This window comes from Sardina pilchardus, chromosome 10 (genome assembly GCF_963854185.1).
Source record: "Sardina pilchardus chromosome 10, fSarPil1.1, whole genome shotgun sequence".
NCBI lineage: Eukaryota > Metazoa > Chordata > Actinopteri > Clupeiformes > Clupeidae > Sardina > Sardina pilchardus.
Genome location: NC_085003.1, coordinates 34920600 through 34940003, shown reverse-complemented (window position 1 = coordinate 34940003; position 19404 = coordinate 34920600). Strand labels below are relative to the sequence as shown.

At 43.5% G+C, this 19404-nt stretch overlaps 1 protein-coding gene across 1 annotated transcript in view; it reads right to left on the bottom strand.

Annotated features, from left to right (window-relative positions):
- Positions 1–19404, bottom strand: part of smpd3 (sphingomyelin phosphodiesterase 3) — a 57515-nt gene that overhangs the window by 16794 nt on the left and 21317 nt on the right. The window contains exon 2 of the mRNA XM_062546542.1: positions 7226–9362. Coding sequence (XP_062402526.1) covers positions 7226–9076 — 1851 coding nt within the window. The 5' untranslated portion in view covers positions 9077–9362. The remainder of the gene's footprint in view (positions 1–7225; positions 9363–19404) is intronic.

Sequence of the window (19404 nt, the reverse complement as noted above, 5' to 3'; positions counted from 1 at the left end):
TCAATCACACTGCCGCAATGCTACAGCGGACTTAAACTGCCACCTTGTGGCGATAAGTTGTAATACATTTCACGCAGCTGCGTGAATCACGGAAAGCGTGAGTGAAATGGCCACTTATGGGACCCACTGCATGTCCATATCTCTGATGCTGTAGAACACAAGTGTCATCCCTGCTGAAAAAAACAGCCTGACCAGCTAAAGGTGGTTTGCTGGTTGACCAGCTTGTTAACCAGCTTATTTGACCACCCTATGATGGTTAACCAGCTAGACCAGCAAAACTCTCGCCAAAACATACCTTCAGCTGGTTTTGATTGTCGTACCACCTTAAGCTGGTCATTTTAGTTGGTGTTGCTGGTCTACATTGCTGGTTTTTACTGGCCACGCCAGCTTATGTTGGTCATTCTAGAAAACCAGCTTGACCATCTTTGTCAAGCTTGACAGGCTGGTCACCAGCATGACCATCTTAAACCAGCTGTATCCCAAACGACAGGCTGGTCACACCAGCACGACCAGCTTCCTCAGATGGTCATGCCAGCATGTCTAGCTGGTGGCCTAACCAGCTACACCAGCAAAGACCAGCAATAGCTGGAAGAAAACCAGCTAAGACCAGCTAAAACCAGCTAAAACCAGCTACCAGCCTAAGCTGGTTTCTTGCTGTTTTTTTCAGCAGGGATATGTCCATATCATACTAGTGCAGTGCCCGTTAAAACATGCCATGCCTATAAAAAAAAGCCCGTAGCCCAGTTACATCCCTGCTTTAAAAATAGGATGATGGGGAAATACATTCTAACTAAGCATTCAATTGTTAACCACTATGTTTAACTGTATCTCATTCTCATTGAGCTCAATGCAATTCAAACCAGCTAATTAGCTAACAGCTAATAACTGACATTAAGCATGCCAAACTCTTAGTATGTGAAGGGTATGGTGTTGATGTGGGGTTATTTTAATTCCAAAGGCCAAGGGGATTTTTATCAGGGTGCATAGTGTCCTGGATCCATGAAATAACTGGCCTTTAAAAATAAAAAATAAAAATCCTCTATGGGAATTTAACATGGTTTAAAGGTTGAATATTAAAGGTTGAATAGGTTGAATATTTCCTCATTGTTTCATTTAAGGCATTAAGATCAATTTCCAAAAGATGATTTTATATTTAACTTTAAGCATGTTTTCCAATACTTTTGGAGGGCACTGTATGTCCATATACTGTATCTGATGCAGTTGAAGAGTGCATCTACTCCAGTGGCCAAGTCGCCTCTAAAGACGGCCATGTCTGTTGTAGTCAGCGTCCTCCGAGCAGCTTGGAGACGGATGGTTAGTTTGGCATCATAGGCTTCTGGCCGGACCCTCATAGCTACACAAATCGCTGATGAGGCCTGACATCACTTCAGCCTACTTGCATCCAAAATGTAAAAGCTTTGCTAATTACTGAGTCCACATTCACTGTAAGCTCCGAGCTTCAGGGAAGGGATATCATAAATGTGTCAGGCTTTTCTGCAGAGATCAAGTCCAGCTGTAATTCCATTAAAGCGCTATAAACCTCCCCTGCTAGCATGGTGGCCAGCAGCTCATTCCCATCCTGCTCATGCTCTCTTGCTATCCCACGGGTACAAGTAGAAGGTCTATACTGTAGGTATAACACGGTCGTATGCTTGACTATGAACCTCTCTGTTGTTCTGTACATTAATATTTCAGGCAATTATCCACGCTTGGGTTATGTGTGGTTATGTGTGTGTGTGTGTGTGTGTGTGTGTGTGCTTATCCATGCTTGGGGTATGTACGGTGGCAAAACACAACACAAATAAGACAACACAACACAAATAAGACAACCCAACACAAAAAGAGAAAACACGGCCCCGAAGTGCACAACACAACGGCAAATGACACAACACAACACAAAAAGAGACAACACAACGCAAAAAGAGACCACACAACGATATTAACCAAACGGAAAAGGTAGGGCGTCATGAATCGTCGCTGATTGGACAAAAGAACTGCTCTTAAAGGGTCACTGCACCCTAAAATAGGTTTTTTGAGCTGTTAATTGATTGAAAATACTCATAAGTGGTGAACTGTACTATTACCAGGGTTAATATTGACAAAAATCGTGTTTCTCGACAAAAGTAACATTTCGTCTGATTTTGTATTGGAGATATTGCTCTCTCGCGCATACTACCGTTTGAAAACATGCCATGGCATGTTGGTCCAAAATACTATTGGAATGCTGACGTTGTCCTGCACTTCTAGTCCGACACTACGTCACCGGGTCGTTACAAATTAGGACTGAAACGCCCCAACACCTGCTGCCCTGATTAGCCTACCTGTGATAAGCCATGTCTGCAGCACTCATTCCCAGATTGACACGAAATCACCATGGTTGATTGGTTGCAACAGTGCTGCACTCTCTCTCCAAATTTCAGAACGTCTCGCCCATTTTGAAAGCCGTTTTCAGAAATGTGAAGTGGGTGGAGTTATGGGGTGAAGTGACTCTTTAAATAAGCAAATTAATGTGTGAAGTTATCCTTTTTCTTGGATTCTATGACAGTCAGTGTCATGCACATGTGGATATTACTGAAATCCCCAGAATGTTAGCTTTCATTTGACACCAATATTATGCTTCTACTCAAAGGGGCTCTTGTGTAATAAGAGTTTTATTGTCAGTATGCACCATTAAATCTTCGAATTATATCAGCCTGCATGTCTTTTTAAATCTTTTAATGAATGTTACGGGGACTTTACTAGGGTTTATAAAGTAAAGTCGAATATCACTAAAATCGTCTACCCCGTGGCTTAAAAAATATTCGTTTTTTAACCACAAGGCATGTGGCTGACTCGTGCTGTCGTCATTCAATGCTGGGGAGCCTGATTGACAGCTCTCTTGCCCAATCTCCTCTGATTTCAAATATCTCGTCGATAGGTCACAGAAAGACACGTGGGGTACCACTGTAACCAGAAGGATCTCACGAAAATGACCATATATGGTAGCCTGATAAACCAGCCTAAATGGATTGGATGTCTAATTTAGTCTGGCCCCGATGAATGGATACAACGGAACATTGTTGATGAGCACAACCCGTTGTCTTTCAAACCGTGTCTGTGCCTATAGGCCAACGCTCCCTCAAAACCCCGCCCCAGAGCCCTCTGCCCCGCCCGCGTTGATTCAAAACACATCTCTGCGTTGTGATTGGTTTAGTTGCCATCTGCCAGATTCAGGGCAGTGTTTTCAAAATGTTCAATGGTCCGAGGCCAGACCCAAATGCAGGCAAAACATTTTGCCGTCCAGCAGTTGGCGCTGGTTTTCCAGGCTAGTATATGACGGTATCTAGAACGGTAACAGAACTACAAGCTGTTTTAGGCTACTTCCTGATTTCAATTCGCAGATGATTTGTTTTGAACTTGTTGCTTTTGTATGAGCTGGATTATACATCTACCAAACATATTATGAATAAAACAACGTGGATATTTTTTGTTTTTGATTTTGATTTTGTTTTTTCATTACTATGGGTTCTTAGGACATGTGAAGACCCAGCATGCTATTGTCAGCGGGCTGTACTTTAGGCTACGTGTCCCAGTTATTTTGTTCAATCAGCGACGATTCATGTGGCCCGAGGGTACCTACCTCTTCCGTTTGGTTAATGCCGTTGTGTTGTCTCTTTTTGTGTTGTGTTGTCTCTTTTTGTGTTGTGTTGTCTTATTGGTTTTGTGTTGTGGGATTTGCCGTTGTGTTTTGCACTTCAGGGCCACCGTAGTTATGTGTGTGTGTGTGTGTGTTCTCTGTGGCTGTATGCTTAATTGACAAAGTTTGTGGATCTCATTCCTCAAAACTGCATCCACAAATATTTCATACGTACACGTTATTATGTTCACAGTGAACTTTTATCCCAGGAAGTCAAAAGAATCTCAAACTGAACATGTCGCGAAATATCCCAGTCTCCCACACACACATATACAAATAAACACACACCCATAAACACACAAGCACACACCCAGAAAAAACACATGAGCACACACCCAGAAACACACACACACACACACACACAGAGAGAAACCTTTCTCCCCTGCTGACCTGTAGTCCCATTCAGTGCTGTTTAAATAATTATAACAGGGAGAAATGTTGAGTCTGGGCAGCTCTAATTAGTTAGGAGTGCATTCCTTATGGACGCATTTTTAATTAATTCTCGTTCCACACACAACGCTTCCCTCTTCTCTCAACCTTTTCTGTCTGTCCCATCCCTCTCATCTTACCATCCTCTCCAGCTCTCTCTCTCTCCCATCCTCTAGCTCTCCCTCCCCTCCTCTATCTCTCCTTTTCTATCTCTCCTCCACTCTCCTCTTTCACTTCTTTTCTATCTCTCCCTCCCTTGTGTCTCAGGAGTTCACATCAGTATCAAAGAGCGAGGGACAGTGAGGGGGTGAAAGAAAGAGGGGCGGTGAAAAGACGTCTATTTTCCTTTATCTGACTGCATGACTGAACACATTCTAATTGCCTGCAGTGCACACCCATTAAAGTTACAGATTAACAGGTGGAAGGCTGCTGTTGAAACAGGTGAGTTAGTGAGAAGAAACAGCTCACACACACAGTATCCCCTCAGTGAGTTATGGAAGCTATGAAGCTCTAACGTGAGCTAGCACACACATTATCTGTTGAGTTAGTTATGAAGCTCTAAAGGTGGGCTTATGCCACTCTATACAGCTTTAGTATAAGTCTACAGCTGTAGGGAGAGCTATATTCAGCTTTGGTATAGATATACTGTAGGTCTACAGCTGTAGGGAGAGCTATATTCAGCTTTGGTATAGATATACTGTAGGTCTACAGCTGTAGGGAGAGCTATATTCAGCTTTGGCATAGATATAGGTCTAAAGCTGTAGGGAGAACTATTACTCAATTCTATATAGCTATAGGGAGAGCTATCACTCTATTCCATACAGCTGTAGGGAGAGCTATCACAAACCATTTTCAGAGCTTTGCAGAGGGGAAATTACACAAGATATCTCATCTGATTGGATTTTTTTTATTCAATAGGGAAATGTCCTTGTATTTGCATAGTTTCACTAATGTGAGTGAAATACCAAAAAGAGCCAATGTTGCAAATTGAACAAAAAGGATTGTTCACCACAATGCTTAAAATTACTTGAAGGTTCAAAGGGCTGTAGTTTTTGAACTGTTAGTGATCCAGATATACTATTTAAGATTTCTGCATAGGTTTAGTCTACAAACACCTGTGATTTTTTTCAGAATGACCCCATAGCTATAGGGAGAGCTATCACTATTCAGCTTTAGCATATACTGTAGGTATAGGTACAGCTATAGGGAGAGCTATCACTATTCAGCTTTAGCATATAGGTATAGGTATACAGCTACAGGGAGAGCTATCACTATTCAGCTTTAGCATATAGGTATAGGTATACAGCTATAGGGAGAGCTATCACTATTCAGCTTTAGCATATAGGTATAGGTATACAGCTATAGGGAGAGCTATCACTATTCAGCTTTAGCATATAGGTATAGGTATACAGCTATAGGGAGAGCTATCACTATTCAGCTTTAGCATATAGGTATAGGTATACAGCTACAGGGAGAGCTATCACTATTCAGCTTTAGCATATAGGTATAGGTATACAGCTACAGGGAGAGCTATCACTATTCAGCTTTAGCATATAGGTATAGGTATACAGCTATAGGGAGAGCTATCACTATTCAGCTTTAGCATATAGGTATAGGTATACAGCTATAGGGAGAGCTATCACTATTCAGCTTTAGCATATAGGCATAGGTATACAGCTATAGGGAGAGCTATCACTATTCAGCTTTAGCATATAGGTATAGGTATACAGCTATAGGGAGAGCTATCACTATTCAGCTTTAGCATATAGGTATAGGTATACAGCTATAGGGAGAGCTATCACTATTCAGCTTTAGCATATAGGTATAGGTATACAGCTATAGGGAGAGCTATCACTATTCAGCTTTAGCATATAGGCATAGGTATACAGCTATAGGGAGAGCTATCACTATACAGCTTTAGCATATAGGTATAGGTATACAGCTATAGGGAGAGCTATCACTATTCAGCTTTAGCATATAGGTATAGGTATACAGCTATAGGGAGAGCTATCACTATTCAGCTTTAGCATATAGGCATAGGTATACAGCTATAGGGAGAGCTATCACTATACAGCTTTAGCATAGGTATAGGTATACAGCTATAGGGAGAGCTATCACTATTCAGCTTTAGCATATAGGTATAGGTATAGGTATACAGCTATAGGGAGAGCTATCACTATTCAGCTTTAGCATATAGGTATAGGTATACAGCTATAGGGAGAGCTATCACTATTCAGCTTTAGCATATAGGTATAGGTATAGGTATACAGCTATAGGGAGAGCTATCACTATTCAGCTTTAGCATATAGGTATAGGTACAGCTATAGGGAGAGCTATCACTATACAGCTTTAGCATATAGCTATAGGTATACAGCTATAGGGAGAGCTATCACTATACAGCTTTAGCAAATAGGTATACAGCTATAGGGAGAGCTATCACTATTCAGCTTTAGCAAATAGGTATACAGCTATAGGGAGAGCTATCACTATACAGCTTTAGCATATAGGTATAGGTATACAGCTATAGGGAGAGCTATCACTATTCAGCTTTAGCATATAGGTATAGGTATACAGCTATAGGGAGAGCTATCACTATTCAGCTTTAGCATATAGGTATAGGTACAGCTATAGGGAGAGCTATCACTATACAGCTTTAGCATATAGCTATAGGTATACAGCTATAGGGAGAGCTATCACTATACAGCTTTAGCAAATAGGTATACAGCTATAGGGAGAGCTATCACTATTCAGCTTTAGCAAATAGGTATACAGCTATAGGGAGAGCTATCACTATACAGCTTTAGCATATAGGTATAGGTATACAGCTATAGGGAGAGCTATCACTATTCAGCTTTAGCATATAGGTATAGGTATACAGCTATAGGGAGAGCTATCACTATTCAGCTTTAGCATATAGGTATAGGTTTTTTGCAGCTATATTTATTATTATTATTATTATTATTATTATTATTATTATTATTATTATTATTACTCACCCACAGAGTTAACATGTATTAGTGCCCTCACCCACAGAGTCAACATTAGTGCCCTCACTAATGTTGACTCTGTGGGTGAGGGCACTAATACATATATTGGCATCATGGTTGGCAGTGTCCTCACCTTGGCAAACAGTGCCCCCTTGGAGGCCAGTGCGTCCTCCGCTCGCCCGTTGGGGTAGCACTCGAAGTGGGCGTCTAGGATTGGGTAGCGGCTAGCAAGGAGCAAGCCACTGTTGAGGAACTTAAAGCGCGAGCAGCAGCCTCTCCATGCGTAGCGGCCCACGTCACTCAGCAGGTAGGGGAAGTAGCGATGGAGCTGCCGCCTCAGAGAGCCAGCGGCCCGCTCCTCAAACACTTCCTGTAGACACAGGAAGTCCAGGTTGGCTGGGAAGAAAGCTGATATCTCATGGTCAAAGCCGTCATCACCATGGCGACGCTTGCGGCCCACGTGACGCTTGAACACGGACGTACGGTGTGATAGTGTGTTGTTGGACGCAACACCACCCCCACTTCCACCGCCATCACCATGGAAACGAGTCAGGGACTCCCGGGAGGCCGTGCGACTGTCCAGACTGCCTGTGTCGTCATGACGATGGTTCCTCTGGGCCTCCTGCCGCCCATTGGCCTCTGGTGCACTGATGCTGATCTGCACCGCAGAGGGGTGTGCAGCGCAGTCTGGCCCGCTGTGATTGGACGGGTGTGCAGCGCAGTCTGGCCCGCTGTGATTGGACGGGTGCGCAGCGCAGTCTGGCCCGCTGTGATTGGACGGGTGCACAGCGCAGTCTGGCCCGCTGTGATTGGACGGGTGCACAGCGCAGTCTGGCCCGCTGTGATTGGACGGGTGCACAGCGCATTCTGGCTCACTGTGATTGGATGGGTGCACAGCGCAGTCTGGCCCGCTGTGATTGGACGGGTGCACAGCGCATTCTGGCTCACTGTGATTGGATGGGTGCACAGCGCAGTCTGGCCCGCTGTGATTGGACAGGTGGAGAGGGCAGTCTGGCCCACTGTGATTGGACGGGTGGAGAGGGCAGTCTGGGGTGTCTTGATTGGATGAAGGCAAAGGTTCCAGAGCATTCTGATTGGACTCAGGGACGGAGCCTACAACAGGTGAGGAGTGGGCGGGGCATCCTGCTGATGAGGTCATAGTGGGGTGGGCGGGGCATCCTGCTGATGAGGTCATAGTGGGGTGGGCGGGGCATCCTGCTGATGAGGTCATAGTGGGGTGGGCGGGGCATCCTGCTGATGAGGTCATAGTGGGTGGGCTTGCAGTGGTGTGGGTGGGGCCTTCTGGCGACTGGTGCACTGGGCACTCTCCCACAGTGCTGTCAGCAGGATCCGTGTCCGGCCGCTGGTCCAGGGAGGAGGTGCGCCTGAAGCCCCCGGCGTTGCCCTGCAGGGCCAGACTGCTGAAGGAGGCGGCGCTGATGGAGGTGTTGGTGGGGGAGTCGATGTAGATCTTGATCTGCGGGCGGCTGGCTCCGTTGCGGATGCGTCGGCCCACTTCTCCTGCGCGGGACTGCGTGTGCGCCAGGTTGTTGAAGCGGGCGAGAGCGTCGGGCAGCAGGCACACGTTGGCGCTGCTGAAGCAGAAGCTCCGCCCCTGCGGACGCCACTCCCCCGGCACCAGCCCCGCCCCCTGCTCCGCCGCCCGCTGCTTGTCGCTGATTGGCTGATGCGTGTACAGGTAGGGCTGCCGGGCCGTCTGCAGCGGAGCCCACACCAGGAAGCCCAGCAGAGCGACGGGCAGCGACGCCACCAGCAGCAGCAGGTAGAGTGGCACCAGCAGCAGCACGCTCAGCGAGGACACGGAGCACGGGTCCTGGGAGCGCCGCCGCCTCTCCACAGACGTGGGCACGCACGAGCCCAGCAGGCAGTTCAGCAGCCAATAGCAGGGGAAGATGAAGCCCCAGGACAGGCCGTCCAGGACGCAGAGCAAGGCACTGGGGTAGGGGGAGGCATGGAGGGCCATGGCCTCTTCAGCAGCTCATCCACAAATATACAAAAGTTGGAAAAAGTCAATCATATAAATAGAAGTATAAAAAATACAAAACCATGACCCGCCCCCCTAGGTGAAGAGAGGGCCACTACATGGTGCTTGTGTGGAGTATGCAGCCGGTCCAATCCTCTGAGATCTCTAGTGAAGGACCTAGTATGCCCAGCTGGTTCTCATGGTTACAGACAGAAGAGCAATGGTGTCCCGCTGGTGAGTAGATGAAGCATGTCAGCAAAACCGCTTCATTCTCCACACAGGAAGCCTACAGAGACAACATAGAGGGCAAGAGAAATACACATCCAAGTTACAAATTCAGAGAAATTAAACGGAAATGCAAAGGATTGAGCCTCACTTGCACAACTGATGGGTTTGTAGTCATGTAATTACAAGCTTTCAACATGCTTTAATTCAGGAGTTATGAGACAAAATGTTTACATGAACAATTGTCTTCAATTAAAAATAACTTCTCTTTCACCACTAACATTCGTCAGACTAATATAATATCATGTAGGAACACCAGACTAATATAATATCATGTAGGAACACCAGACTATATCATATCATGTAGGAACACCAGACTATCCCTGCGATCCATTTGTATCGTAAGTCACCCGCCCGAGTTGTAAAGTGTAAATTACCCAGCTTTCTTGCGGCATTTTACGGAGGAACGCCCCCTTTACCTCGGAGTACTTGCGAGTACCCCGAGTTGGGCTTACGACCTGTAAACAAACATGGCTGCGCCCATAGTCGAGATGAGATGACATGTGTTTTCTTTGTATTTGTACCGTGTTGGTCGTTTTAATGACAATGGAATGCTTTAACACACTAGATTGCATTGCTGCTTCAATCCGGTCACCAATTCATACATTTAACGGTCTTGCTGTGCGTGCAATACAATGTAATGATTTGTTTTCCAGCTGGTTTGCTAAAGAGGCTAGCACACAACAATAATGACTAGCTAGCCTGCTAATGCCCATCTAGCTCATTAGAAATGTGACAGCAAATGTTTTTATTATTCATTCCCATTGACCATACCCAAAAAGGGAGAATGAGGGACATCTGCTTGTGTTCTAGACAAATGTCCAGCACAGAGACAGTTGCTGCCCTGGTGGCATCCATGTTTTTTCCCAAAAGACTACAAACTCCAGCGTTCACGCTAGCCACTAATTCTCACATGTCGGGCGGGTAAACGTACGAGACTGCCAACACTAAATGGAATGCACCATAAATCATGTAGGAACACCAGACTAATATAATTTCATGTAGGAACACCAGACTAATATAATTTCATGTAGGAACACCAGACTTACATCATTTAGGAACACCAGACTATATCATGTAGGAACACCAGACTAATATAATTTCATGTAGGAACATCAGACTTACATCATTTAGGAACACCAGACTTACATCATTTAGGAACACCAGACTATATCTTATCATGTAGGAACACCAGACTAATATTATATCATGTAGGAACACCAGACTAATATAATATCATAAAGGAACACCAGACTAATATCATATAATGTAGGAACACCAGACTATATCATGTAGGAACACCAGACTTACATCATGTAGGATCACCAGACTGATATAATCTCAAGTAGGAACATCAGACTAATATCATGTTTGACCCTCTTTCACCCTCAGAAGAGCCTTAATTCTTTGTGGCATTGAAGCAACACCATTAGCCTCCTGACTACCAGACATCTGTAAACTTGAATATCTCCCAGACCATGCATGCTACTGACCTAACTCCTTTCGTTCTCTATAGCGGCCATTTTGGACTTTTAATTGATACCAAATTGAAGGGAGTGGGGTTTTGGGACACCAGACTAAACCCCACCCCCTTACCTTAAATTTGGTATCAATTAAAAGTCTTGAATGTCTACAGAGGACATTCAGGACTTTTAATTGATACCAAATTTAAGGGGGTGGGGTTTTGGGAACTTCCTCTTTTTTTCTTGAATTTTCCAGGAAGAAAAAGAGGAAGTTCCCAAAACCCCACCCCCATATTGGATGTCCTCTTTAGAGAACAAAAGAAGTTAGCTCGGTAGTATGTATGGTGTGGGAGAGGTGTGTAGAAAGGTCCTCTAGAGAGGACAAAAATTAACTGCTGGTAGTCAGGAGGTTAGAAATGTCAGCCCATATTGATAGGGATGGGCAGAACGAGGCTTTGTGAAACAAACAATTGCGCCGGAATGTGTCGAGGTTTCGAAACAATCCGAAACGTGCATCTCCATGCTGACATCTAGTGGTCAGTTTTGCTAACATCACATTTTGACGCTGAAGCTCCGCTGTTTCAGACCGAGAATATAAATAGCCGTCATTTTCCGTTAGGTAACGTCACTAATAATCGTGGCGTAGTTGCATGCAATGAATGCGGGCGACCGGAGTTCGATTCCCCGTAAATGAGTTACATTATGTGGTTTTGAAATTTCGCCAGATAAAAAGGCATTTTATTAAAAACTCCCCAGCCTTTAAAGCTTAGGCCTACTCGTTGCTGGCAGATGCCTACATACATATGTGTTAGCCATTGCATTTAAGCTCGGATAGACAACTATCATGCTAGTAGGCTACTTCAAAAGGTCTGCTGATCTTGGATTTAAGGCATCGGGTATATAGCCTATATTTTAACTAGGGTTGGGCATCGATAACCGGTTCCGTCTTGGAACCGGGTTTAACTTATCAATTCCATCGACATCGTACGTCTTTTTTGTTATCGATTCCCTTAACGATTCCCTCAGCCTGCATGACGTCGGACTTTTTCCGGTTTTCCTGAAATTTTGTGTTACTACACACCCTCTGCGACGACTCATACTACAAGTCAACCCCGAGAGGAGGAAGAGATCCAAAGCCTGGCCCCATTTCACCAGAGCCATAGAAAAAGAGAGTTGCGACACTCTTTGATGTTGCCGCCACGATCAAAAGTTCCAAAAAAACCTGTGCTGAATGGCTGAATCACAGGAGGGTGGGATGTACTTCTGATGCTGGAAGGTGACTAGTGACCAAGAGATTGGCTGTAAACAGTTCCAAAAGCCCCATAACGAGGAAATAGCCTGGAAAAAGCGCTGCCATTTTTTCCTATGGAGGTCTAGGGGAGTGTCGCCACTCTGTTTTATCTACCGCTCTGCATTTCACTAAACGTGATGAATATTCTGCCGTCTGCAACCAGTACAGTATTGTTATCGTGTAAGGGTAGTAATACCAGCATTTGTCCGTGAAGCATGGGATTAAGCTCCAAGAGTGTCATGTGTTCGACAGCCTACGGAGGGGTGCTAACGTTGCCCGGTCCAGGGCTCCAGAGTGCATATGCGCCCAAAATGTTTAAGAGTGTGCCTGAAAATAATTCTAGGTGCACCTGACACTGCTCGGGTGAAAGCATACGTTTCCTTCACAAGTTTTAATTGTAGACTATGCGTGCAACTTTGCCAAACTGTATATAAGTAACCCCCTTGGCCCGCTCTCTCTCTCTCCCTCTCCCTCTCTCATGCGCGCTCAATGGACACCCGCCCCTCGACACGCACATTCAATGTATAAAATCCACACCCAATTGTATAATCAACAATTTGAATAATCCAAATTAACTATTAATAATTAAACATATTTTTGTTTCACATTTGAATTCACGTAGCTATTTATTACCTCTGAACTTAAGTAATCAACCTTGAGGTCGGGCTAGGCTAGGCATTGGTAATTCACCCCTGGACCCCGATTGTTGAATAAAAATGTTGTGTGTGTGTGTGTATGCTGGTAGGAGTTTGGGTAGGAGGCTCTGACTTGTCTTAGACACAGGTAAGGGGCCTTCAAGGAAAAAAGGTTGGGAAACACTGCCCTACACTACCAGCTATTGTTTATCTTTGTTCAATGTATCTCTGGTAATCTTACTTATCTCCCACACCACTATGTTCTGTATCTCTGTAATGTGGAATGTAGAACTCCTTGCTTACTCTGATGTCTTATTTTCCAAACTAGCTTGACTGTAGAACATGCTCAGGATCAGACATGTACTGTATGTGTTTGCGTTTGAGTTCTTATCTTTGGACACAATGAAAGTAACAACACATATTTCGTTCGATAAACAGTTCATTAGAGAGAGAGAGAGAGAGAGAGAGAGAGCATGTGTGTGTGAGGAAGAGACAGTGAGGGGGAAAGATGGAGTTGATTAGGCCTGATGTGCTGTTGTGTATCCTGTGACCATACAGATCAATAAATGACTCATCAGCTCCAGCGCTGCAGCTCTCCTGTTCCATTATGTATGGCGTAGTGTAAGAGGCTACTGTATGGAGTAGTTTAAGAGCTACTGTATGGAGTAGTGTAAGAGGCTACTGTATGGAGTAGTGTAAGAGCTACTGTATGGAGTAGTGTAAGAGACTACTGTATGGAGTAGTGTAAGAGCTACTGTATGGAGTAGTGTAAGAGCTACTGTATGGAGTAGTTTAAGAGCCTACTGTATGGAGTAGTGTAAGAGGCTACTGTATGGAGTAGTTTCAGAGCCTACTGTATGGAGTAGTTTCAGAGCCTACTGTATGGAGTAGTGTAAGAGCTACTGTATGGAGTAGTGTAAGAGCTACTGTATGGAGTAGTGTAAGAGCTACTGTATGGAGTAGTGTAAGAGCTACTGTATGGAGTAGTGTAAGAGCTACTGTATGGAGTAGTGTAAGAGCCTACTGTATGGAGTAGTGTAAGAGACTACTGTATGGAGTAGTGTAAGAGACTACTGTATGGAGTAGTGTAAGAGCTACTGTATGGAGTAGTGTAAGAGCTACTGTATGGAGTAGTGTAAGAGACTACTGTATGGAGTAGTGTAAGAGACTACTGTATGGAGTAGTGTAAGAGACTACTGTATGGAGTAGTGTAAGAGCTACTGTATGGAGTAGTGTAAGAGCCTACTGTATGGAGTAGTGTAAGAGGCTACTGTACAGTGTTGTGTAAGAGCTACTTTTCAAACAGGGAAGTGCTGCTGCCACCACATTTTTATTGAGGACAGAGGGCCAGATGTACTAAGACAGCGCTAATAGCGAGTTTTTGTATGCGCAGAGTGAGAACGCTGTGCTTTGCTATATTGCTTGGAATTTACTAAGCTATCACTTCATTACGTTAACTGTGTTCAGTGCCGCCCGTTCCCGCCCCTACGGTGTACATTTTAGGACATCCTCAGACTCAGGTGTCAGACTCAGGAAAACAACCATCATCTTCAGACAAAACTGTCTCAGCGTCAGAAAAAAAATGTCATCCTCAGACAAAACTATGTCAGCGTCAGAAAAACCTTGTCATCCTCAGACAAAATTGTGTCAGAGTCAGGAAAACCTCTGTCATCCTCAGATAAAACTGCCTGAGTCAGACAAAAAAGTCTCAGATGAAAAGTTATCAGAGTCAGCTTCAGACATCAGATTAAGGAGTCAGGTCTCAGAAAAAACGCTGTCAGAAAAAAAGAGTCAGACAAAAAAGTCTCAGATGAAAAGTTGTCAGTCAGCTTCAGACATCAGATGACAAGGAGTCAGGTCTCAGAAAAAAACGCTGTCAGAAAAAAAGAGTCAGACAAAAAAGTCTCAGATGAAAAGTTGTCGGAGTCAGGTCTCAGAAAAAAAGAGTCAGACAAAAAAGTCTCAGATGAAAAGTTGTCAATGTCAGGTCTCAGAAAAAACGAAGTCAGACAAAAAAGTCTCAGATGAACTGAAGGTGAAGGTGAAACTGAAGCGAGTCAGGAAAAAAGCAAACTTATTTGTGATACAAAACGATCCAGTTGTTTTATGCAAGCTAGGCTGGTTCACTCGTGTAAACTCTGTTACCATGGATACTACAAACAAACTCAACTGAATAATCAAAACGTAACGTGAACTAGCTTGCAGAAAACAACTTTGTAGGCGATATCTATACAGTCTATGCTCATATCAGAAACAACCGTTGGCTTGCTGTAATTTATTAAACGAAATAGTTTTCTGCAAGCTACTATTTCACCTGACGTGGTCTATTCTTCAGCGGAGTTTGTTTGTAGTATCCATGGCAACCTCAGGACTTAACAAAGATCATCAACAACACATTATCCTGGCTACGATTTGCACGAGTGAATCAGCCTAACTTGCAGAAAACAACTGTTTCGAATTATATCACAAATAGGCTATGCTTTCTTTACCAGTTAGAAATAGCTGGGTTAGCATGGATACGCTACTACAAACAAACTCCGCTGAAGAATACCACGTCAGGTGAACTATATTTCTAGCTGGCAGAAAACAACTTTGTTTAATAAATTAGGCTACAGCAAGCAAACTACAGGCTTGCTTCTGATATAATCATAGACTGTGTAGAACCTAGATGTAGCCTAATACAAAGTTGTTTTCTGTAAGCTAGTTCACGTGACGTGTTGATTCAGCTGAGTTTGTTTGGAGTATCCATGGTAACAGAGTTTTTTCTGAGACCTGACTCTGATAACTTTTCATCTGAGACTTTTTTGTCTGACTCCGTTTTTTCTGAGACCTGGCTCTGACAACTTTTCATCTGAGACTTTTTGTCTGACTTTTTTTTCTGACAGCGATTTCTCTGAGACCTGACTCCTTGTCATCTGATGTCTGGAGCTGACTCTGACAACTTTCATCTGATAAGTTTTTTCTGAAGATGACGGATGTTTTTCTGAGTCTGACACCTGAGTCTGAGGATGTCCTAAAATGTACACCGTACGCCCCCTGTACCACGCCAATTGCGCGTGCAGAGCTGAACAACGAGCGCAGTTGAATATTGCAACATTAAAAAGAATCAAAGTTTAGCGATCATACATGATACAAAGAGATGTCAACGAGCAGCGACAGACAGAGTAGGCCTAGTAGTTCTACAAATCCACTTAAAAATACTTGAACTATTTACTGCACGTAGACTTGGGATATGATGTAATGCCTAGTCTAACAGATTGGGAAGTGTAGGCTATGTAGTGAAAGAGAAAATACGATTTTAGAGAGGCAAAAAAAAGTTAAGGTTGCTTTTGACATAGTACAATGAAGAAAACGGATGCTCTGAATATTGATTCAGCTGTCTCTAAAAGTTTTTCTAATAGACGCATTTAACCGCAATCTGGATTACACCTGCTTTCAGAAGGCGGAAGTTTTTCAACGCAAAATAGACGTGCGCTGTTTTCATACATCTGATGGAATACTTCGCTAGTTTACAAATGTTTAACAAATGCTTAACAGTGTGTAGAAGAAGACAATCTTGCATATGTGGTTTTTAACTGGGCGGATGATGTGTGCTTCACTTCACAACAAACAATCAATAAACACCAGAGTAAAGTGACAGTCTTTACTAGGTTAACGTCACTTCAGTATGTTACAGTCAATTACTTGAATACTACTACTCTCTAACTATTGTATCAATGCGCCTCTTAGTGCTATATCAAATGTGATCATACACATAACAGAAATGTAGTTCTCTTAAAATAACCAAAAAAAGATCCCATCTACTTTAAAATAACAGTGAAGTTAGTGTAGTGCTTAAAGGAACACTTCACTGTTTTTTCATATTAAACTATGTTATTCGCTTAATTAAGACGAGTTGATACATACCTCTCACGTTTCAATGCGTGCACTCACTGGCTCTGGCGCGCGGTGTAACTTTGATAGCACTTAGCTAGCACAATGCATTCATTAGGATCCAAACAGAGATGAAGTTAGAAGCGACCAAACACCTCCATGGTTTTCCTATTAAAATACAGTTACACAAGTAGTCACACGATTAAGTATGGTGAGACAAAATAAAACATGGTGGAATAACATTGGGAGCACTTAGACTCTGCGCAGTAATATCCTCACTCCAAAGTGAAACTGAAAGTGCAAGAGTAAGGAAATTACTGCGCCACACAATATAGTTATCCCTCTTACCTGCTTATAAATGCACCACGTTTTATTTTGTCTCACCATACTTGGTCGTGTGACTACTCGTGTAACTGTATTTTAATAGGGAAAACATGGAGATGTTTGGTCGCATCTAACTTAATGCGGTTTTGTTAGATCTGGTGGAAAGAATGGCTGAAGGAACCAAATAAGGCAGATCCCATGTGTAGCTTTACTTTAGATAATCCTAAACGTCCTTTAGATTAGACAGATCCCATGTGTAGTTTCACGTTTGATAATCCTAAATGTCCTTTAGATTAAGCAGATCCAATGTAATCCTAGGCGTTCACTCATTGTGGATATGGAAGATGGTGACACCTCTTCAAAGTTTGTTTTCTGACTTACTAAACAAAACGCCATCTCAAAATACGGATATCTGAACACAAGACCGCCATCTGTACCCAAAACTTAACATATGCCATGGTGCGACATTACAAGGAGGCCAATCATGGCTCCCCGGCATCTCTGGGGAATCGAAAAAATCACAGTGATATTATAAAAAAAAACCTCTGCAGGGAAGCTTTCTGGATACATGCACTCGGCACTTTAGAACCTTCAGGTCTAAATGAAGAACTAAATCTATCCTGTTTTTTGTAATGCATCTTGTATTTAAAGCTATTATTTTTATCCCCATTATATTATGGAAAATGTATACCTGTTTGTAATGTTTCTTTACTTTTTTGTGGGCAATTTGCCTTTAATGATGTTGTGAGTGTGCCCTTGGTAATTCTGGGTGTATCTGCGGGTTACCAACGCCCCTTTACGCCCAATCACACCTGGTAGTGATCCTTATCAGGGACTTACTCCCATTCTTTCCAAGGACTCTGATGAAGACGTTTTTAAACGTCGAAACGTTAGTCAATGCTTTGCACCTTTTCAATAAATATAAAGAAGACATCTGCGTTGCACCGGCATTCCTCTTCTTTTCATACACTTCTGTCCTGGCCTGGTTGCACCAGATTGTCGCACAACTGCAGAAGTGCAGAGAACTTTCCTTTGTTTGCTGGGTTTAGATAGAGTCTGGTCTATTACCCTGAGCAAATCATCTCTTTCTCCCACCCTCCCTCCATCCCTCCATCTCTTTATGAGCAGCATGTATCTTCCTGTTTCCCCACACCATTCCAAGTGTACAATCACAGAAAAATGTTTTGTTTTTTTCTAGTCCTCAGTCTGGTTGTCTTTCCTCCATACCTTTCGCTTTTGGTTAACAGCTGTCTTTCACTTCATATAGTCACCCTGAGATCGGGGCTGTACAACTAATTGAATTTCAATTTCAATCTCGATTTTGGCTCCAAACAATCACAAAAGCAGCATAATCGAGATAAAGATATTGTTTTGCCACATTCCGTTAAGAAATAGGGTTTCAGATTCACGCTGCTTCTTTACGCCTTGCACTGGACACACCCCTCTCCTCTGTGCTCAGGCCCCTCAAGCAATCTTGGGTTGTGTGTGTGTGTGTGTGTGTGTGTGTGTATGTGTGTGTGTGTGTGTGTGTGTGTGTGTGTGTGTGTGTGTGTGTGTGTGTGTGTGTGTGTGTTTGTGCTCTTGCAGTGGGTAACATCATGAACTATGCCGAAATTAAAGCTGCACAGGGGTGTCAAGCTTATATCTGGCAGTGGGTCAGATCTATTGAAATGAGACCTCGTGGGAGCGTCATTGTCATGGACATTGTCATTCCTCTGCATGTTGATACTCCATTACTAGCCCTAGCCACTTATGAGCAAACAAGTACAAGCCAATCAGGACACATTATCCCACTGTTCAGCCAATAAGGACACATTATCCCACTGTTCAACCAATAAGGACACGTTATCCCACTGTTCAACCAATAAGGACACATTATCCCACTGTTCAACCAATAAGGACACGTTATCCCACTGTTCAGCCAATAAGGACACGTTAACCCACTGTTCAACCAATAAGGACACATTATCTCACTGTTAAGCCAAAAAGGACACCTTATTGCCCCTCGGGGATAAATAAAGTTTTTTGAATTGAACTGAATTGAATTATCATCCAATAAGGACACGTTGTCCCACTGTTCAGCCAATAAGGACACATTATCCCACTGTTCAGCCAATAAGGACACGTTATTCCACTGTTCAGCCAAAAAGGACACGTTATCCCACTGTTCAGCCAATAAGGACACGTTATCTCACTGTTCAACCAATAAGGACACGTTATCCCACTGTTCAACCAATAAGGACACACGTTATCCCACTGGTCAGCCAATAAGGACACGTTATCCCACTGTTCAGCCAATAAGATAGATAGATAGATACTTTATTGATTCCCAAGGGGAAATTCATGCAGGCCACACGTCATCAAACTGGTCCTTGAGCTCCACTGGCTACTCTTAGCTGTCCACATCAAACTCAAGTCCAAAATGCTGTGTGATAAAGTGATGGCTGGGTCTGGCAC